This window comes from Embiotoca jacksoni, unplaced genomic scaffold (genome assembly GCF_022577435.1).
Source record: "Embiotoca jacksoni isolate LCO1_2020_lvr unplaced genomic scaffold, fEmbJac1.0.p SCAF_7, whole genome shotgun sequence".
Lineage (NCBI taxonomy): Eukaryota > Metazoa > Chordata > Actinopteri > Embiotocidae > Embiotoca > Embiotoca jacksoni.
In genome coordinates this window covers 5,975,273-5,997,666 of record NW_027185425.1, presented here as the reverse complement: position 1 = coordinate 5,997,666, position 22,394 = coordinate 5,975,273, and the positions used below count along the sequence as shown (strand labels likewise).

At 39.5% G+C, this 22,394-nt stretch overlaps 5 protein-coding genes across 5 annotated transcripts; 1 reads left to right on the top strand and 4 right to left on the bottom strand.

The window, feature by feature from the left end:
- Positions 1-734: 734 nt before the first annotated feature.
- LOC138214941 (protein rapunzel-like) lies at positions 735-2,982 on the bottom strand. The gene is made up of 2 exons (XM_069176801.1): positions 2,898-2,982; positions 735-1,762 (listed from the first exon to the last, which is right to left on the bottom strand). The coding sequence occupies exon 2, from the start codon at positions 1,718-1,720 to the stop codon at positions 1,034-1,036; it is 687 nt and encodes a 228-aa protein (XP_069032902.1). The 5' UTR covers positions 1,721-1,762; positions 2,898-2,982; the 3' UTR covers positions 735-1,033.
- A 317-nt stretch (positions 2,983-3,299) lies between these two features.
- On the bottom strand, positions 3,300-6,672 carry LOC138214528 (protein rapunzel-like). The gene is made up of 2 exons (XM_069176228.1): positions 6,619-6,672; positions 3,300-5,495 (listed from the first exon to the last, which is right to left on the bottom strand). Exon 2 carries the CDS (start codon positions 5,451-5,453, stop codon positions 4,767-4,769), a length of 687 nt encoding a protein of 228 aa, XP_069032329.1. The 5' UTR covers positions 5,454-5,495; positions 6,619-6,672; the 3' UTR covers positions 3,300-4,766.
- Positions 6,673-6,986: 314 nt separating this feature from the next.
- On the bottom strand, positions 6,987-10,974 carry LOC138214544 (protein rapunzel-like). The gene is made up of 2 exons (XM_069176250.1): positions 10,929-10,974; positions 6,987-9,216 (listed from the first exon to the last, which is right to left on the bottom strand). Exon 2 carries the CDS (start codon positions 9,172-9,174, stop codon positions 8,488-8,490), a length of 687 nt encoding a protein of 228 aa, XP_069032351.1. The 5' UTR covers positions 9,175-9,216; positions 10,929-10,974; the 3' UTR covers positions 6,987-8,487.
- A 408-nt stretch (positions 10,975-11,382) lies between these two features.
- Positions 11,383-14,728, bottom strand: LOC138214567 (protein rapunzel-like). The gene is made up of 2 exons (XM_069176293.1): positions 14,683-14,728; positions 11,383-13,540 (listed from the first exon to the last, which is right to left on the bottom strand). Exon 2 carries the CDS (start codon positions 13,496-13,498, stop codon positions 12,812-12,814), a length of 687 nt encoding a protein of 228 aa, XP_069032394.1. The 5' UTR covers positions 13,499-13,540; positions 14,683-14,728; the 3' UTR covers positions 11,383-12,811.
- Positions 14,729-18,629: 3,901 nt separating this feature from the next.
- LOC138214499 (1-phosphatidylinositol phosphodiesterase) lies at positions 18,630-22,021 on the top strand. The gene is made up of 4 exons (XM_069176168.1): positions 18,630-18,752; positions 19,472-19,558; positions 20,339-20,909; positions 21,650-22,021. Exons 2-4 carry the CDS (start codon positions 19,488-19,490, stop codon positions 22,019-22,021), a joined length of 1,014 nt encoding a protein of 337 aa, XP_069032269.1. The 5' UTR covers positions 18,630-18,752; positions 19,472-19,487.
- Positions 22,022-22,394: the final 373 nt, after the last annotated feature.

Below are 22,394 nucleotides of genomic sequence, written 5' to 3'. Positions count from 1 at the left end.
GCCCGGAACTACTCGCTGCGTAACTCTGCAAGCAATAGCAACAATTTAGCAGCCATTTCGCAAGCAATAAACAAAATGAAAAAAATAAAAAATAAAAATATTTATTTGTTTAAAAATATTCAGGGTTTAATTGCAGTTACAGAAACATTTACATGAATGGTTTTGTACTATTTCCTGATTTTTGTTTTTCCTCTTAAAGAAATGCGCAGTTGCTTGGCAACCAGGGGAGACTTGAGGAAGCCAAAACATTAGCACACACTATCACATGTAAACTGGAACAGAAGAACAGCTAGGATTTTTATTTTGCCATAAAAATTATTTTGGTGACTAATTGTTCAATAGAATAATGCTTTCAACACTGATCAGCTTTGTTCATGTCTTTATCGATGCCATAAGTTATGTGAGTATTAATACAAATTGAATTAAGGTCTCATGGGTCTAATTACAAATGTTACTTTGTCCTTTATATTATGTATAAATATTTGGTTTTATCCACACTTTTTTTTTTTTACGTTTTGATTCTGAACTGAGGGTTATTAGTTTGACATGAATGTTTTATTGAGCTCAATAATATTTATATTTTCCTTAAGTTAAGTACAACTCATGTCCTTGAAGAGTGGATAAAACCTGAGGCCTGTACTGTATAGTGGATATCTATGGAATGCATAACTTTTTTATATATAAATGGCTGGTTTTAGCGTAGATAAAGTGACAGAAATTCACAAATATACAAGTTGACATCGTAATCATTTATGCATTTTATTGAAGAGAAGATTGTATAAAACTTCAGCTTTTATTGACGTGTGACAAGCAGCTGAAAGCTATGATAACGACTTTGAAAATAACAAACACCCAAGAACTAAAACGCTGCAATTCAAACATCAGATACAGATCAACATGGCTTTGGTTTTATATATATTTTATATTATAACATAATTTGTCTTTTTTCATTGGTCCACAGCTAAGAGCGCAGATCGTTGGTCGTGTTGTCGCCACCAAACCCGCAGGACGTCCTCTCACACCAGGTCCATGTTCAGGACGATTTGTCTTTGCACTGACTGAGCACCTCCTCCATCTTCTTCTGGATTTCCTCCACCCTCTTGGCCCACTTCACCCGAACGTCGTCTTCGTCATCCTGTGTAACAGCTGTGTAGGCCATTAGGGCGATGAGGCCAATGTGGAACAGGTGGACGATGTGTGAACAGCGGCGCTCCATGATTTCACGGTCGCCGTCACAGTTGTCAAGATACACCTTCAGCAGAGATCTTCCAAACACCGTGTTTGAACTCACCACACCGCGGTAGTACACATCCAGGCTTATGTCACTCTTGTCTCTCTCATAACTTTTCTCAAAGGTCTCCATGTAGCGCGATGTGTTGTCTGGATCTTTCTTCACCTGGGCCACCATGCTGTTGAACGCAGTGTACTGGTGTTTGATGCGCTCCTCGTACGTCCCATAAGTTTCGTTCACCTCATCAATGCGGATCTTCCTCAGGCATTGTTGGTTCTTTTGAGAGATGGTCTCCAGCTTGGTCTGGATCTCCTTGAAGTCCTTGTCCAGAGCATGATCCTCCTCATCTATCAGGCCCTTGCGAGCCACCCCAACCAAGGAGGAGACAATGCCAAAGATGGGGTCGATGGAGGAGGCAAAGGAGGAAACCTTCTCCACACAGCACAGCACTTTGGCTGCAGTCTTCTTGATTTGCTCTGCGTCAGCCATCCCTGCTGCCACGGTAAGGTCGACACAAAGTGAGTCTGAAGGCTGAAGAGATAATTTTTTTTTTTAAAAAGCAACAAAATGCACCGTAAAACACAACTGTTTTGGATGTCGGAAACAAGATCTTTTACTTAGAACTTGGTCACAGAGAATCTCAAATGTTGCCTCATCTACCATGACCCCAAAAATCAAGCTTAAGGCATAATGTTGAGCATACACACCACATGTCAGCAGCTGCTGCTTGTACTCCATACTTTGTAAGATGATACCAACAGGGGTCATGTTATGTTACACACAGACCTTCAATAACTATGCATAGAGGTAACAATGTTTCCATTATTGATAAATCTGTTTGTTTGTTTTCCCAATTATTCAATTCATTTGATCCATAAAATATGAAAAGAAAAAAGGAAGAAAAAAGCTCATGATGATATTAGTAAAACATTCCAAAGCCTAAACATATTTTATTCATTCTGACAGAACACAAAGAAGAACAGCCAATACATTTGTGATGCTGGAACCACCACAATTTGATGTTTTAGCTTTAAAATAGACTTAATCAATCATCATAAAAGAAAAGTTGTTTTTTTTTCAATGACTCAATTAATTGATGCAAAACAACATTTCTCAAATTTAGATTTTTTTTTTTTTTTTTTTTTTTTTTTTTTACTGAATTTTGTTTAGTGTTTTAGTAAATAATCTCAATTAAGACATATTGTTATTAATGAAGCACTTAAAAGGAGTGTTTCTGATGACACGCAGCAATCAACGACCACAGACCCAAATCTAATTGTAGTTCATCGGTCTCATAGTTGTGCGATTAATCATCCTTCTCAATGTTGTCCTTCTGGAAAATTAACTCTGGGACAACAGTAGGTGTGTCTTCATTTTGTAGTAACACAAGAAAGACTGAACACAAACAAATGGTTACAGGTCTTGCCCTTCAGAGTATCATTGTAACAGCTGAAATAACCTCCAGCAAGTATTTTATCTTAAATTCTGGCTGTTTTTCTGTTTGCTTTCAGGCATCTTTCTCTCATTTCCTGATTCCGGGCCACTCACATGAATCAGCCACTCGTGCTCCTATCAGTGCCATACAGCTGATTCATCTTTCACACAGAGATTAAACATCCTTCAGATGAGAGATTATAAAGCACAGAGGCCACAAATGTCTACTCACCAAAGATAAAATTGTTGATATCCCTCTGTTTACTGCAGCCGTCTGACTCTCCTTTCCACCATTTTCTACCCTAGTCAAATAAGGACGGCCCCTTCCTGCCAAATAAGGGATTAAACATCAGGAAGTGAGTCAGGCATGCCCTGTGCTGATTGGATGAGGGTAGATCTTTCAGATCCATTGTGGCTGAAGCTCCAACCACAGGCTGCTGCAACACTGACAGTGGGTTTCTTTTTGTTTTAATTGTAAAGTTCCACACCACCTAACCAGTTTGGATGACCAGATACCACAGAAATGCTTAGGAAACATAGGTGATTAACAATGTGACACTTAAAAATCAGGAAACAAACTACTTCATATTGTCTGTGGTTTTATGTGAGCATCACTGATACTGCTGAGAAGACTTTGATTTATTTTTAATCACAATTTTCAAACCGTGAAGACAGGCATATTCAATCCTTTTTTGAAAAGACACATACAGAGCATTGAAGTGGCATTTCACCCAAATTACAAAAGAAAATGTTTATTCACATGTCTGTTCCTATTCTTACCAAAGAGATAGATTTGTTTATTTTGTTTGCCAGTGTAAAAGAAAATTTCAGCAATTCTTTGCAGATACAGTATCACAGAAAAAGCTGCCAGCACTTTTCAGGTAGCTATAGTGGTTGTATAAAATATCCATACATATTTGTTTTCAACTCAAAATATAGGAAGAAAAATGTCTTGACAGAAAATGCTGTCAACAGTTCAAAGATGACAGAAAGTGACGAGTTTTGCAGCTAGACACAATTGGGGGTGAGAGAAAATCTGAATACATTTGGGTGAGCTGGCCCTTTAAATTACCTGAAACTTAATGCTCCAACAGAGAAAAAGGCCACACACATGATATAAAATCCCACGACCAAAAGCTGCATAGACATATACAGCATTAGAGATATGGACGTCATGAGACTCCCCAACACCTAAAGACATTTTTGACTTGTCAATACAAAAGATCCCAAGTGCAGTTTCACAGCCGTCTCTGAAATACTACAATATAGTTCTGATATAGAAATGAAATATTAAATACAATACAAACTCGGCTTATTGGGAGTGGAACGGAGGCATCGTAAATGTTATTCTCTCATTAAGATGAATCTGGATTTCTGCTGTGGAAAATGGCCAAACTAACAGCAGCCCCAACAGAATTAAAAGAATAATGGCTCGCCTGCAGCTCGATGATGTGGAAGGCCTCACAGTGCATGTGATGGATGAAACTCTGACTGTCATGTTAACAAGGTTAGAAGCTTAAATTTTCATTAGAAGGAGTTTTAAAGCGTCACACTTGAAAATGTCTTACTTTGGCACCATCAGGTGGTCGTATTGAGAATGAGCTTCTGCACGGAATATATTATATTCAATTCATTGCCACTTCAACATATCAGATAGGAATTTGATTTGGTGAGCTCACATTAAATAAAAATGCTCCCATTCAGTAACCACATCAGCACTGACAAGTGATTTTAAAAGAATTTTAAAAATTGTTCCCATAGTGATGCCAATTGTACAACAAACCAGCTAAGATGTCAAATACTGTGTCCATTCCCCTTACAAAGTCTAATAGACTGAATAAAAATCAGCACCTAAAACAGTATTTAGTCTTACAGATTACAGGAAAATCTAAAATAGCATAGGTCCACCTCCACCAACTACATTATTAGATATTTCAAATATCTTTGCTTCTTATTGAGTACTTTTATATTGCAGTGTTTAGATCTGAACACCTCCCTCACCATTTATCGTTTTTTCATTGGTCCACAGCTAAGAGCGCAGATCGTTGGTCGTGTTGTCGCCACCAAACCCGCAGGACGTCCTCTCACAGCAGGTCCACGTTCAGGACGATTTGTCTTTGCACTGACTGAGCACCTCCTCCATCTTCTTCTGGATTTCCTCCACCCTCTTGCCCCACTTCACCCGAACTTCGTCTTCGTCATCCTGTGTAACAGCTGTGTAGGCCATTAGGGCGATGAGGCCAATGTGGAACAGGTGGACGATGTGTGAACAGCGGCGCTCCATGATTTCACGGTCGCCGTCACAGTTGTCAAGATACACCTTCAGCAGAGATCTTCCAAACACCGTGTTTGAACTCACCACACCGCTGTAGAACACACCCAGGCTCATGTCAAGCTTGTCTCTCTTGTAACTTTCCTCAAAGGTCTCCATGTAGCGCGGTGCGTTGTCTGGATCTTTCTTCACCTGGGCCACCATGCTGTTGAACGCAGTGTACTGGTGTTTGATGCGCTCCTCGTGCGTCCCGTAAGTTTCGTTCACCTCATCAATGCGGATCTTCCTCAGGCATTGTTGGTTCTTTTGAGAGATGGTCTCCAGCTTGGTCTGGATCTCCTTGAAGTCCTTGTCCAGAGCGTGATCCTCCTCATCTATCAGGCCCTTGCGAGCCACCCCAACCAAGGAGGAGACAATGCCAAAGATGGGGTCGATGGAGGAGGCAAAGGAGGAAACCTTCTCCACACAGCACAGCACTTTGGCTGCAGTCTTCTTGATTTGCTCTGCGTCAGCCATCCCTGCTGCCACGGTAAGGTCGACACAAAGTGAGTCTGAAGGCTGAAGAGATAAAAAAATAATTTTTTAAAAAGCAACAAAATGCACCGTAAAACACAACTGTTTTGGATGTCGGAAACAAGATCTTTTACTTAGAACTTGGTCACAGAGAATCTCAAATGTTGCCTCATCTACCATGACCCCAAAAATCAAGCTTAAGGCATAATGTTGAGCATACACACCACATGTCAGCAGCTGCTGCTTGTACTCCATACTTTGTAAGATGATACCAACAGGGGTCATGTTATGTTACACACAGACCTTCAATAACTATGCATAGAGGTAACAATGTTTCCATTATTGATAAATCTGTTTGTTTGTTTTCCCAATTATTCAATTCATTTGATCCATAAAATATGAAAAGAAAAAAGGAAGAAAAAAGCTCATGATGATATTAGTAAAACATTCCAAAGCCTAAACATATTTTATTCATTCTGACAGAACACAAAGAAGAACAGCCAATACATTTGTGATGCTGGAACCGCCACAATTTGATGTTTTAGCTTTAAAATAGACTTAATCAATCATCATAAAAGAAAAGTATTTTTTTTTCAATGACTCACAATTAATTGATGCAAAACAACATCTCTCAAATTTAGATTTATTTTTTTTTTACTGAATTTTGTTTAGTGTTTTAGTAAATAATCTCAATTAAGACATATTGTTATTAATGAAGCACTTAAAAGGAGTGTTTCTGATGACACGCAGCAATCAACGACCACAGACCCAAATCTAATTGTAGTTCATCGGTCTCATAGTTGTGCGATTAATCATCCTTCTCAATGTTGTCCTTCTGGAAAATTAACTCTGGGACAACAGTAGGTGTGTCTTCATTTTGTAGTAACACAAGAAAGACTGAACACAAACAAATGGTTACAGGTCTTGCCCTTCAGAGTATCATTGTAACAGCTGAAATAACCTCCAGCAGGTATTTTATCTTAAATTCTGGCTGTTTTTCTGTTTGCTTTCAGGCATCTTTCTCTCATTTCTTGATTCCGGGCCACTCACATGAATCAGCCACTCGTGCTCCTATCAGTGCCATACAGCTGATTCATCTTTCACACAGAGATTAAACATCCTTCAGATGAGAGATTATAAAGCACAGAGGCCACAAATGTCTACTCACCAAAGATAAAATTGTTGATATCCCTCTGTTTACTGCAGCCTTCTGACTCTCCTTTCCATCATTTTCCACCCTAGTCAAATAAGGACGGCCCCTTCCTGCCAAATAAGGGATTAAACATCAGGAAGTGAGTCAGGCATGCCCTGTGCTGATTGGATGAGGGTAGATCTTTCAGATCCATTGTGGCTGAAGCTCCAACCACAGGCTGCTGCAACACTGACAGTGGGTTTCTTTTTGTTTTAATTGTAAAGTTCCACACCACCTAACCAGTTTGGATGACCAGACACCACAGAAATGCTTAGGAAACATAGGTGATTAACAATGTGACACTTAAAAATCAGGAAACAAACTACTTCATATTGTCTGTGGTTTCATGTGAGTATCACCGATACTGCTGAGAAGACTTTGATTTATTTTTAATCACAATTTTCAAACAGTGAAGACAGGCATATTCAATCCTTTTTTGAAAAGACACATACAGAGCATTGAAGTGGCATTTCACCCAAATTACAAAAGAAAATGTTTATTCACATGTCTGTTCCTATTCTTACCAAAGAGATAGATTTGTTTATTTTGTTTGCCAGTGTAAAAGAAAATTTCAGCAATTCTTTGCAGATACAGTATCACAGAAAAAGCTGTCAGCACTTTTCAGGTAGCTATAGTGGTTGTATAAAATATCCATACATATTTGTTTTCAACTCAAAATATAGGAAGAAAAATGTCTTGACAGAAAATGCTGTCAACAGTTCAAAGATGACAGAAAGTGACGAGTTTTGCAGCTAGACACAATTGGGGGTGAGAGAAAATCTGAATACATTTGGGTGAGCTGGCCCTTTAAATTACCTGAAACTTAATGCTCCAACAGAGAAAAAGGCCACACACATGATATAAAATCCCATGACCAAAAGCTGCATAGACATATACAGCATTAGAGATATGGACGTCATGAGACTCCCCAACACCTAAAGACATTTTTGACTTGTCAATACAAAAGATCCCAAGTGCAGTTTCACAGCCGTCTCTGAAATACTACAATATAGTTCTGATATAGAAATGAAGTATTAAATACAATACAAACTCGGCTTATTGGGAGCGGAACGAAGGCATCGTAAATGTTATTCTCTCATTAAGATGAATCTGGATTTCTGCTGTGGAAAATGGCCAAACTAACAGCAGCCCCAACAGAATTAAAAGAATAATGGCTCGCCTGCAGCTCGATGATGTGGAAGGCCTCACAGTGCATGTGATGGATGAAACTCTGACTGTCATGTTAACAAGGTTAGAAGCTTAAATTTTCATTAGAAGGAGTTTTAAAGCGTCACACTTGAAAATGTCTTACTTTGGCACCATCAGGTGGTCGTATTGAGAATGAGCTTCTGCACGGAATATATTATATTCAATTCATTGCCACTTCAACATATCAGATAGGAATTTGATTTGGTGAGCTCACATTAAATAAAAATGCTCCCATTCAGTAACCACATCAGGGCCGACAAGTGATTTTAAAAGAATTTTAAAAATTGTTCCCATAGTGATGCCAATTGTACAACAAACCAGCTAAGATGTCAAATACTGTGTCCATTCCCCTTACAAAGTCTAATAGACTGAATAAAAATCAGCACCTAAAACAGTATTTAGTCTTACAGATTACAGGAAAATCTAAAATAGCATAGGTCCACCTCCACCAACTACATTATTAGATATTTCAAATATCTTTGCTTCTTATTGAGTACTTTTATATTGCAGTGTTTAGATCTGAACACCTCCCTCACCATTTATCGTTTTTTCATTGGTCCACAGCTAAGAGCGCAGATCGTTGGTCGTGTTGTCGCCACCAAACCCGCAGGACGTCCTCTCACAGCAGGTCCACGTTCAGGACGATTTGTCTTTGCACTGACTGAGCACCTCCTCCATCTTCTTCTGGATTTCCTCCACCCTCTTGCCCCACTTCACCCGAACTTCGTCTTCGTCATCCTGTGTAACAGCTGTGTAGGCCATTAGGGCGATGAGGCCAATGTGGAACAGGTGGACGATGTGTGAACAGCGGCGCTCCATGATTTCACGGTCGCCGTCACAGTTGTCAAGATACACCTTCAGCAGAGGTCCTCCAAACACCATTTCTGAACTCACCACACCGCTGTAGTACACACCCAGGCTCATGTCAAGCTTGTCTCTCTCATAACTTTTCTCAAAGGTCTCCATGTAGCGCGGTGCGTTGTCTGGATCTTTCTTCACCTGGGCCACCATGCTGTTGAACGCAGTGTACTGGTGTTTGATGCGCTCCTCGTGCGTCCCATATTTTTCGTTCACCTCATCAATGCGGATCTTCCTCAGGCATTGTTGGTTCTTTTGAGAGATGGTCTCCAGCTTGGTCTGGATCTCCTTGAAGTCCTTGTCCAGAGCGTGATCCTCCTCATCTATCAGGCCCTTGCGAGCCACCCCAACCAAGGAGGAGACAATGCCAAAGATGGGGTCGATGGAGGAGGCAAAGGAGGAAACCTTCTCCACACAGCACAGCACTTTGGCTGCAGTCTTCTTGATTTGCTCTGCGTCAGCCATCCCTGCTGCCACGGTAAGGTCGACACAAAGTGAGTCTGAAGGCTGAAGAGATAAAAAATTTTTTTTTTAAAAAGCAACAAAATGCACCGTAAAACACAACTGTTTTGGATGTCGGAAACAAGAGCTTTTACTTAGAACTTGGTCACAGAGAATCTCAAATGTTGCCTCATCTACCATGACTCCAAAAATCAAGCTTAAGGCATAATGTTGAGCATACACACCACATGTCAGCAGCTGCTGCTTGTACTCCATACTTTGTAAGATGATACCAACAGGGGTCATGTTATGTTACACACAGACCTTCAATAACTATGCATAGAGGTAACAATGTTTCCATTATTGATAAATCTGTTTGTTTGTTTTCCCAATTATTCAATTCATTTGATCCATAAAATATGAAAAGAAAAAAGGAAGAAAAAAGCTCATGATGATATTAGTAAAACATTCCAAAGCCTAAACATATTTTATTCATTCTGACAGAACACAAAGAAGAACAGCCAATACATTTGTGATGCTGGAACCACCACAATTTGATGTTTTAGCTTTAAAATAGACTTAATCAATCATAAAAGAAAAGTTGTTTTTTTTTTTTTCAATGACTCAATTAATTGATGCAAAACAACATCTCTCAAATTTAGATTTTTTTTTTTTTTTTTTTTTTTTTTACTGAATTTTGTTTAGTGTTTTAGTAAATAATCTCAATTAAGACATATTGTTATTAATAAAGCACTTAAAAGGAGTGTTTCTGATGACACGCAGCAATCAGCGACCACAGACCCAAATCTAATTGTAGTTCATCGGTCTCATAGTTGTGCGATTAATCATCCTTCTCAATGTTGTCCTTCTGGAAAATTAACTCTGGGACAACAGTAGGTGTGTCTTCATTTTGTAGTAACTGTGGGATATAGATCTGCTTAGTGCATATGAGGGCTCACATGTTGTACGTTCAAAATATATACTGACTGTAATCATTGTATAACACATTGCTTGTAATATATGTTGGCTGTAATCATGGTAGAACACTGCTTATGCAGGAATTTAGCACGTGTACGAAATACGGAAGTCACATACACAGCGTAACTGACCTTTGGGTGTACCTGTTGCAAAACAGGGAAGAGAGAGTTCAAGAGTCCAAGTATAGGATAACAACTGTATATATGGTATAGAAAACCGTTGAACTAGTAATGACCCAGACATGAGACTAGTAAATCAGTAAGTGAAAGGAGGAAGTAAGTAGAACAGGCTCAGCACGAGAGGTTATACATTAGTTCTAAGTAAACATGCCCAGGACTGTATAAAAGTGTGTGCTTGATCTGTATGTGTCAGACTCCAACAAAGAGACCTTTGGTTGATGTTGGGCTCTCCAAGATATCTTGTATTCTATGCTTAATAAAAATAAGCTAAGATCGGAAACTGCCTAAAGACTGCTTCTATCAACGGACTCGGGGAAAACAATTGGGGATACAACATAACACAAGAAAGACTGAACACAAACAAATGGTTACAGGTCTTGCCCTTCAGAGTATCATTGTAACAGCTGAAATAACCTCCAGCAGGTATTTTATCTTAAATTCTGGCTGTTTTTCTGTTTGCTTTCAGGCATCTTTCTCTCATTTCTTGATTCCGGGCCACTCACATGAATCAGCCACTCGTGCTCCTATCAGGGCCATACAGCTGATTCATCTTTCACACAGAGATTAAACATCCTTCAGATGAGAGATTATAAAGCACAGAGGCGACATATGTCTACTCACCAAAGATAAAACTGTTGGTATCCCTCTGTTTACTGCAGCCGTCTGACTCTCCTTCCCACCTTTCCCTACCCTAGTCAAATAAGGACGGCCCCTTCCTGCTTTGGCAGGAATTAAACATTAATTAAAGGGATTAAACATCAGGAAGTGAGTCCAGCTGTGCTGATTGGATGAGGGTAGATCTTTCAGATCCATTGTGGCTGAAGCTCCAACCACAGGCTGCTGCAACACTGACAGTGGGTTTCTTTTTGCTTTAATTGTAAAGTTCCACACCACCTAACCAGTTTGGATGACCAGATACCACAGAAATGCTCAGGAAACATAGGTGATTAACAATGTGACACTTAAAAATCAGGAAACAAACTACTTCATATTGTCTGTGGTTTCATGTGAGTATCACCGATACTGCTGAGAAGACTTTGATTCATTTTTAATCACAATTTTCAAACAGTGAAGACAGGCATATTCAATCCTTTTTTGAAAAGACACATACAGAGCATTGAAGTGGCATTTCACCCAAATTACAAAAGAAAGTGTTTATTCACATGTCTGTTCCTATTCTTACCAAAGAGATAGATTTGTTTATTTTGTTTGCCAGTGTAAAAGAAAATTTCAGCAATTCTTTGCAGATACAGTATCACAGAAAAAGCTGTCAGCACTTTTCAGGTAGCTATAGTGGTTGTACAAAATATCCATACATATTTGTTTTCAACTCAAAATGTAGGAAGAAAAATGTCTTGACAGAAAATGCTGTCAACAGTTCAAAGATGACAGAAAGTGACGAGTTTTGCAGCTAGACACAATTGGGGGTGAGAGAAAATCTGAATACATTTGGGTGAGCTGGCCCTTTAAATTACCTGAAACTTAATGCTCCAACAGAGAAAAAGGCCACACACATGATATAAAATCCCATGACCAAAAGCTGCATAGACATAAACAGCATTAGAGATATGGACGTCATGAGACTCCCCAACACATAAAGACATTTTTGACTTGTCAATACAAAAGATCCCAAGTGCAGTTTCACAGCCGTCTCTGAAATACTACAATATAGTTCTGATATAGAAATGAAATATTAAATACAATACAAACTCGGCTTATTGGGAGTGGAACGGAGGCATCGTAAATGTTATTCTCTCATTAAGATGAATCTGGATTTCTGCTGTGGAAAATGGCCAAACTAACAGCAGCCCCAACAGAATTAAAAGAATAATGGCTCGCCTGCAGCTCGATGATGTGGAAGGCCTCACAGTGCATGTGATGGATGAAACTCTGACTGTCATGTTAACAAGGTTAGAAGCTTAAATTTTCATTAGAAGGAGTTTTAAAGCATCACACTTGAAAATGTCTTACTTTGGCTCCATCAGGTGGTCGTATTGAGAATGAGCTTCTGCACGGAATATATTATATTCAATTCATTGCCACTTCAACATATCAGATAGGAATTTGATTTGGTGAGCTCACATTAAATAAAAATGCTCCCATTCAGTAACCACATCAGGGCCGACAAGTGATTTTAAAAGAATTTTAAAAATTGTTCCCATAGTGATGCCAATTGTACAACAAACCAGCTAAGATGTCAAATACTGTGTCCATTCCCCTTACAAAGTCTAATAGACTGAATAAAAATCAGCACCTAAAACAGTATTTAGTCTTGCAGATTACAGGAAAATCTAAAATAGCATAGGTCCACCTCCACCAACTACATTATTAGATATTTCAAATATCTTTGCTTCTTATTGAGTACTTTTATATTGCAGTGTTTAGATCTGAACACCTCCCTCACCATTTATCGTTTTTTCATTGGTCCACAGCTAAGAGCGCAGATCATTAGTCGTGTTGTCGCCACCAAACCCGCAGGACGTCCTCTCACAGCAGGTCTACGTTCAGGACGATTTGTCTTTGCACTGACTGAGCACCTCCTCCATCTTCTTCTGGATTTCCTCCACCCTCTTGCCCCACTTCACCCGAACGTCGTCTTCGTCATCCTGTGTAACAGCTGTGTAGGCCATTAGGGCGATGAGGCCAATGTGGAACAGGTGGACGATGTGTGAACAGCGGCGCTCCATGATTTCACGGTCGCCGTCACAGTTGTCAAGATACACCTTCAGCAGAGATCTTCCAAACACCGTGTTTGAACTCACCACACCGCTGTAGAACACACCCAGGCTCATGTCAAGCTTGTCTCTCTTGTAACTTTCCTCAAAGGTCTCCATGTAGCGCGGTGCGTTGTCTGGATCTTTCTTCACCTGGGCCACCATGCTGTTGAACGCAGTGTACTGGTGTTTGATGCGCTCCTCGTGCGTCCCGTAAGTTTCGTTCACCTCATCAATGCGGATCTTCCTCAGGCATTGTTGGTTCTTTTGAGAGATGGTCTCCAGCTTGGTCTGGATCTCCTTGAAGTCCTTGTCCAGAGCGTGATCCTCCTCATCTATCAGGCCCTTGCGAGCCACCCCAACCAAGGAGGAGACAATGCCAAAGATGGGGAAGATGGAGGAGGCAAAGGAGGAAACCTTCTCCACACAGCACAGCACTTTGGCTGCAGTCTTCTTGATTTGCTCTGCGTCAGCCATCCCTGCTGCCACGGTAAGGTCGACACAAAGTGAGTCTGAAGGCTGAAGAGATAAAAAAATATTTTTTTTAAAAAAAGCAACAAAATGCACCGTAAAACACAACTGTTTTGGATGTCGGAAACAAGATCTTTTACTTAGAACTTGGTCACAGAGAATCTCAAATGTTGCCTCATCTACCATGACCCCAAAAATCAAGCTTAAGGCATAATGTTGAGCATACACACCACATGTCAGCAGCTGCTGCTTGTACTCCATACTTTGTAAGATGATACCAACAGGGGTCATGTTATGTTACACACAGACCTTCAATAACTATGCATAGAGGTAACAATGTTTCCATTATTGATAAATCTGTTTGTTTGTTTTCCCAATTATTCAATTCATTTGATCCATAAAATATGAAAAGAAAAAAGGAAGAAAAAAGCTCATGATGATATTAGTAAAACATTCCAAAGCCTAAACATATTTTATTCATTCTGACAGAACACAAAGAAGAACAGCCAATACATTTGTGATGCTGGAACCACCACAATTTGATGTTTTAGCTTTAAAATAGACTTAATCAATCATCATAAAAGAAAAGTTGTTTTTTTTTCAATGACTCAATTAATTGATGCAAAACAACATTTCTCAAATTTAGATTTTTTTTTTTTTTTTTTTTTTTTTTTTTTTACTGAATTTTGTTTAGTGTTTTAGTAAATAATCTCAATTAAGACATATTGTTATTAATGAAGCACTTAAAAGGAGTGTTTCTGATGACACGCAGCAATCAACGACCACAGACCCAAATCTAATTGTAGTTCATCGGTCTTATAGTTGTGCGATTAATCATCCTTCTCAATGTTGCCCTTCTGGAAAATTAACTCTGGGACAACAGTAGGTGTGTCTTCATTTTGTAGTAACACAAGAAAGACTGGACACAAACAAATGGTTACAGGTCTTGCCCTTCAGAGTATCATTGTAACAGCTAAAATAACCTCCAGCAAGTATTTTATCTTAAATTCTGGCTGTTTTTCTGTTTGCTTTCAGGCATCTTTCTCTCATTTCTTGATTCCGGGCCACTCACATGAATCAGCCACTCGTGCTCCTATCAGGGCCATACAGCTGACTCAGCTTTCACACAGAGATTAAACATCCTTCAGATGAGAGATTATAAAGCACAGAGGCGACAAATGTCTACTCACCAAAGATAAAATTGTTGGTATCCCTCTGTTTACTGCAGCCTTCTGACTCTCCTTTCCATCATTTTCCACCCTAGTCAAATAAGGACGGCCCCTTCCTGCCAAATAAGGGATTAAACATCAGGAAGTGAGTCAGGTATGCCCTGTGCTGATTGGATGAGGGTAGATCTTTCAGATCCATTGTGGCTGAAGCTCCAACCACAGGCTGCTGCAACACTGACAGTGGGTTTCTTTTTGTTTTAATTGTAAAGTTCCACACCACCTAGCCAGTTTGGATGACCAGATACCACAGAAATGCTTAGGAAACGTAGGTGATTGACAATGTGATACTTAAAAATCAGGAAACAAACTACTTCATATTGTCTGTGGTTTCATGTGAGTATCACCGATACTGCTGAGAAGACTTTGATTTATTTTTAATCACAATTTTCAAACCGTGAAGACAGGCATATTCAACCCTTTTTTGAAAAGACACATACAGAGCATTGAAGTGGCATTTCACCCAAATTACAAAAGAAAGTGTTTATTCACATGTCTGTTCCTATTCTTACCAAAGAGATAGATTTGTTTATTTTGTTTGCCAGTGTAAAAGAAAATTTCAGCAATTCTTTGCAGATACAGTATCACAGAAAAAGCTGCCAGCACTTTTCAGGTAGCTATAGTGGTTGTATAAAATATCCATACATATTTGTTTTCAACTCAAAATATAGGAAGAAAAATGTCTTGACAGAAAATGCTGTCAACAGTTCAAAGATGACAGAAAGTGACGAGTTTTGCAGCTAGACACAATTGGGGGTGAGAGAAAATCTGAATACATTTGGGTGAGCTGGCCCTTTAAATTACCTGAAACTTAATGCTCCAACAGAGAAAAAGGCCACACACATGATATAAAATCCCATGACCAAAAGCTGCATAGACATATACAGCATTAGAGATATGGACGTCATGAGACTCCCCAACACCTAAAGACATTTTTGACTTGTCAATACAAAAGATCCCAAGTGCAGTTTCACAGCCGTCTCTGAAATACTACAATATAGTTCTGATATAGAAATGAAATATTAAATACAATACAAACTCGGCTTATTGGGAGTGGAACGGAGGCATCGTAAATGTTATTCTCTCATTAAGATGAATCTGGATTTCTGCTGTGGAAAATGGCCAAACTAACAGCAGCCCCAACAGAATTAAAAGAACAATGGCTCGCCTGCAGCTCGATGATGTGGAAGGCCTCACAGTGCATGTGATGGATGAAACTCTGACTGTCATGTTAACAAGGTTAGAAGCTTAAATTTTCATTAGAAGGAGTTTTAAAGCGTCACACTTGAAAATGTCTTACTTTGGCTCCATCAGGTGGTCGTATTGAGAATGAGCTTCTGCACGGAATATATTATATTCAATTCATTGCCACTTCAACATATCAGATAGGAATTTGATTTGGTGAGCTCACATTAAATAAAAATGCTCCCATTCAGTAACCACATCAGCACTGACAAGTGATTTTAAAAGAATTTTAAAAATTGTTCCCATAGTGATGCCAATTGTACAACAAACCAGCTAAGATGTCAAATACTGTGTCCATTCCCCTTACAAAGTCTAATAGACTGAATAAAAATCAGCACCTAAAACAGTATTTAGTCTTGCAGGTTACAGGAAAATCTAAAATAACATAGGTCCACCTCCACCAAATACATTATTAGATATTTCAAATATCTTTGCTTCTTATTGAGTACTTTTATATTGCAGTGTTTAGATCTGAACACCTCCCTCACCATTTATCATCCCAGACTATTATTAGGCTGGGTAGATAAGTGGTGGGTTGGCTTTGTTTTGTTTTTTTCTCTCTGAATAACAAACTCCAGTTTCCAACAATCATATCTCAGACATTTTAGACAGCAATTGTTAAATTAACTACATTACTGTTGATACAGGCATCAACAACATTACATTACATTTCATTTAGCTGACGCTTTTATCCAAAGCGACTTACAATAAGTGCATTTCAACCATGAGGGTACAAATTCAGAACAACAACAATTAAGAAAGTACAATTTTCTTCAAGATAGACAAACTACAAAGTGCTATAAGTAAGTGGCATTTTAAGCGCTACTAAAGTGCTACCTATTCAAGGCAAAGTCGGAAGAGGTGTGTTTTTAGTTTGCGGCGGAAGAGGTACAGAGTTTCCGCTGTCCTGATGTCGTTGGGGAGCTCATTCCACCATTTAGGAGCCGGGACAGCAAACAGTCGTGATTTTATAGAGTGTTTAACTCGCAGTGAGGGAGCAACAAGCCGATTGGCAGATGCAGATGCACACACTTCCATTAATTAGTTGTATTTTACATAAACTGTAAATGTTTTTACCAGTTTGTGGTTCACTAGGGAAGTAAAAGAAAAACTGCTCTGCTTCCTGGATTCCACCTGACCTGAATATTTATTTATTTTTAAACTGCCGGAATTTCTATCGTGCACCCTCTGGGTATACAATCTGTAGGAACAGCTAACCAAACATTATACAACAGGACAAGGACAACGCTGTTGTGTAATATTTGACTTCCCCCGTAGTGATATGAGACAAAACTGGAAAACATCTGCAGATTTTTCCAAGTACTATATGCACATACACACACACACACTGCCCTGACCCCTCCTTACTCAGGACTTCACACTCCTCTCAGCCTGCGCCCTCTGAAGGGACGAGCGGGACCCAGATGAATTCTTGTGTGGGATGCTTGTGTAAAAAGATTCATTTTGTGTTTTGTAGATCGTTGCCGACCTTCTTGGTGACGCTCTACCGATGATAGAAAGACAATTACAGTTACATGAAGTTACATGTTTGAAATGTGACAGTTGCTACTCGAACCAGGAGGCTGTGCTTTTATTCACCCTCCACTCTGCCTGTAAAACACCTCCAATTCAACTTTGTTTTATTTGATTGATTGTGCATAACATTCGCTACATTGTGCCATAAAAGGCTAACAGATCACAACTTTATAGTTTAACACATCAAAATAATAGAAATACAGAAACCATCTTTCTTGCAATTTTACTGAATTATGGAGGTTTCAAGCAGCTTTTTAAAAAAATATGTCTCACCTTTATTAACCAGGTAAAAAAACATTTGAAATAAAATCTTTTTTAATAGTGACCTGGCCAGAAAGGCAGCAAAGTTACATGTCAAGTGCTCATCGATTACACATGCAGAATGCGATGCAAAATGATAACTTAAGTCCACACATCACAAAAGAGTTTCAGCGTAAACCTCAAAATACATGACCACATTAATCGCACATCGTAGAGGACATTTTGTAATGAAAAGTATTGTTAACTTTTGTTTAAAACTGGTTAGAGAGACATTTGTCGAGGTTTCTGTAGGTATTTAACTGGATTTGAACCTGAGAAAAGGGGAGAAACTGGAATGCAATGTCTGCCTTGCATATACCTGAACAGCCACTGTGTCTTTTTTGAAGTCCAGCTGAAGCACAAGTTCATCACTGTGATCCAGTTTCACTTCTGTTTATTGTTTGTTGTCAGAAAAGCTGCAGATTTAGGATCCACTTGCTGCTTTTGCTCAATAATAAGTGACTCATTATTTAAGTGTTGATAAGAAGATTCTACTGACTTTACCAGACTTTCACCTTCTAATCACTGTCTGCATGCTATTTTCAAATAGAATGAGGTATATATGTTATATCAAAGCAATCACCAACATAAACTGAAGGAAGTTATTAAATACTGGATTTTTAATCTACTTCCTTGATGTGACTCGTGGATATTTGATGTTTCCGTACCACAGTAGGTTAGGGACGTGATCCGATGAATACCCCTCTCCCCCCTCTCCCCCTTAACCCCTCTCTCCCCCCTCATGCATACACACCCCTGCACTCCCACCCCAGATCTGTAGTGTAGGGCTCAGCTGCGTCTCTCTGGTATTTCCCACAATAACATCCCAGGTCGAAACGCTGGCTGTCATTTTGTCTCTGACACCTCCGCTCCTCTCTCTCCCTCTCTTTCTGCCCGCCGTCCATCTCCCAGGCACCCGGACTGGACTGAGGACGAACACCCTCTGGTTTCAGGTATGAAGCGAACAGAGCAGCACATCAGCAGGTTCGATAAAGCAGCGGTGGATGGTTTAGTTCAGTTTTGGGATTAAATGGGTTTAAGCCCGCCATTGAATTGGCGCAGAGGGGTGAGGTGAGGTCGACCTCAGGCCCGACCACAATCAAATTGATAGACTGACATACTCTCATGAAATTAATGTGTTCTTTATTTTTCTTGTCAGCAAGTGAATTTTACAAGAGCTGAAAATTTATTTAGCTTCTGTTTCCTCTTAACTTTATGTATTTCTCAACCAAAAGTGAACAAATATTGATTTAAAAACCTTTCTTTAAATATTGCTGTTTTTCTGCGATAAATGTAAACTTGAGACAATAGCTTAAACTTGCCATCTGTAATCAGGAGTGTAGGCATCAATGCCATTATAACAGTGCAAGATACCGAATAACATTCACTGAACCAGAACAAAAATTTCATTTGTTTTATCACTGCCTGTTTGTTACAGTATTTTTAAATGATTTTTGTTTTTATGATCATCAGGATAGATACAGTATTTGGATAACTTCTTTCACTTTTCTGGCAATTTGTCACTTGATCTCTTGTCTTTTGATGCTCTGCTTACTGTATCTAAATGATCGTCTCATTAGCCAGTTGCTCTTAGTACATTAAACTAAATAACATTTTCTGTTTTTCTGTTTCTTTTTCTTTCCTTTGCCTCTAAATCATTCTCTGTTCTCAGGACTGGAAAGTCAGACATGAGGAGCAACACAAGACAAGGTCCAGTAAAAATGGACAAGCTGTTAACTGACCTGACTGTCCTGTTGGGGTGAGTATGTCAAAAAACAAAAAACATGCTGCATATACATTAAACACATAATCAGACTAACACACTGCGTGCCAATATATTATTGTAAATTCCCGTTTTAGGTTATTTAAATTCAGCTTTTATTTCTTCCTGCACAGACAGTTCAGATCAACAAGTACAAACGGTGAATCAGAGAATACAAAGGGAAGCAATCAAAAGCTGAAGAGCAACTTTGTGTGCAATGCATTGAAAAGTAAATTTAGATATCTAAAAAATTCTACAAAAAAAACCCATACAAGATAACGCAGCTGTACAAAAGCAGAAAAAACAACAACTATGGTGGTTTCGTTTGCTGTATTTGCATCACATTTCAATCTTTAGGTGTGTTTTCTCACTTCTTTTCTAAATGCTGTGCATATGAGGTTCAATTAGAGGAAGTGTTTTCTCATAATGTTTTATACTCGCATGTGTTTTCATACGTCACAGCGCACTGAGCTCTTGGCACCTCTGAACAAATTGCCTACGCACTTGTGTTGTTGTTTTTTTATTAGTTGTATTTATATTCTTTACCATACGATTACTGTGATTTAGAGATATTGTTCTCTACATATACCTATAAAAACATTTATTGCCATCACAATTAACAGCTATTTAGTATCAAAGAGCTTTAAAGCACCCACATCAGAATGGTAAGACTCCAATCGTGCCTGAGTAAAGAAAAAAAAAGTCACATGAACGTCTGGCATGTTTAAAGGCTGATAAACTAAATATGTCATATTTGTCTGTTTTTGTTTTTTTTAGAATCATTGGTTTGAGTTCCGGTGCGATTCAGAGACCTGACTATGATGACACTCCCAACCCGGAGTTCCTCAACCCGTCCTGGATGGCCAAAATCCCTGATGATCAGCCGCTGTCTGAGGTCACCATGCCTGGGACTCACAACACCATGGCCCTGTATGGCGGTGTGTACGCTGAGTGCCAGACCTGGAGCCTGGCCTCTCAGCTCCGCGCCGGTGTTCGCTTTCTAGACGTCCGTGTGCGTCACGTCAAGGGGAACCTCACCATCCATCACGGGGTGTCCTACCAGCGGGCGCACTTTGGTCACGTCCTGGAGGGTGTGGCTGATTTCCTGCGCGAGTATCCAAGTGAGACGGTGCTGATGCGTGTGAAAGAGGAGTTCAGTGAGACGTACGACATCTACGGTGCTGTGGTGGACTTCATCCATCGTTACGCTCACTGGGACCTGCTATGGCACAGCCGACTCGTGCCGACCATGAGCGAGGCCCGAGGGAAACTCATTATCCTGCAAGACTTTTCTGGGCCAGACTTGGGGATGCGGTATGGTTCCCTGGACATAGCTGATGACTGGAAGGTATAACAAATTATTATTATAATTTTTTTTAATCCCTTGTCACTGGTGAGAGCCATGGCCGGAGGCATTATGTTTTTTTTGGTGGACCGTACATACATGCGTCCCATCCTCATGAACGTGATATCTCGGGAAGGCCTGCAGGGACTGTCTTTAGAATTGGCACGAACGTTTTCTTGGTTCCAATAATGAATTGATTAGATTTGGTGGTGAAATGTCAAAGGTCAAAGTCACTGTTACCTCATAGAACATGTTTATAGCCATAACTGAAAAAACCCATACACTAATCGTGACAAAATTTGACACAAATGTTTAGTAGGATAAAATGATAAAGTGATGACCTTTCTGGTCAAAAACAATTTTCTGATCTTCTAGTTTTGTATTGTGGTCCTTTTTTGATTTGTTGTGTGTACGAATCATTTCTACTAAAGATTGCTTCTTCACCTTTCAAAATGTCTATCTAATAAGTATCCTTGAACATTTCGAGAGCGTTTAAGGCAAAAATGCTTCTCAGTAACATGTTTAAACTACAGCCTCTGTGGTATTGTAAATTCATGTCTTTAACAATATTTAAGCTGAGAACAGTAAATGTGATTCCTCTGATATAATATCATCTATATGTTGTATATCGACCTCCCATTCTCTTTTAAAGTAATCTGTACAACAGTTTGTGATGCTTGAAATATTTTCTGAATTGACCCAAAATGCTTTTGAACCACAAAACCTTTTGCTGTTCCCTGTAGGTACCCACACTCCTGCATGTGGAGGAGAAATGGCAGAGTGTCTACGAACACCTCGAGGCTGCCCCCGCAGGAAACAATGCGCAGATCTTTCTCACCTACAGCAGTGGAGCTGGTTTGTTTGCGTACCCCAGAGCCGTCGCACAGCGCATCAATGCACAACTGTACGACTACCTGAGAGCCAAGACAGACCTGAACCAGCGCTTTGGAATCATATGCATGGACTTCCCTGCCGCGCCTATTATTCAAATGATCATTGACTTCCAGCTAAAAGTGGTCATAAAGAGAGGACAGGCCTTTAACCCGATACATAGCAACGCAGGTTTCACTTCACTTACAAAGAGGATGATCAAACATTTTACTGCTGATGTCTGAGCCAGACAGCCGTTGTAGCTCAGATTCAACCATAGTGAAAGGAATATGGTTTAAATTATAACTCTTTGTGTCACTCACAAAAGATACTGAGAACAAAATAAATGTTGATTAAAAACAAACAAAAATGGCAACATGTGGAGTTTTGTGCAGCAATAAACTGCTGTGAAAACTGATGAAGTGTGTTATAATAAGTGCTGTCATGACACGTTGTGTCAGTTAAAAACCAGTCAGGTAATTTGGTAGCTGTGATAAACCTGAAACAATCCAAATGAACAACAAGCTGATATTGACGTTGGCAGAGGTCGCTGTCTTTGTTTCTTTACCCCTTTGAATGGCTGTCAAGAGTCATGTTTTATCCAGGACTGATGTGAAC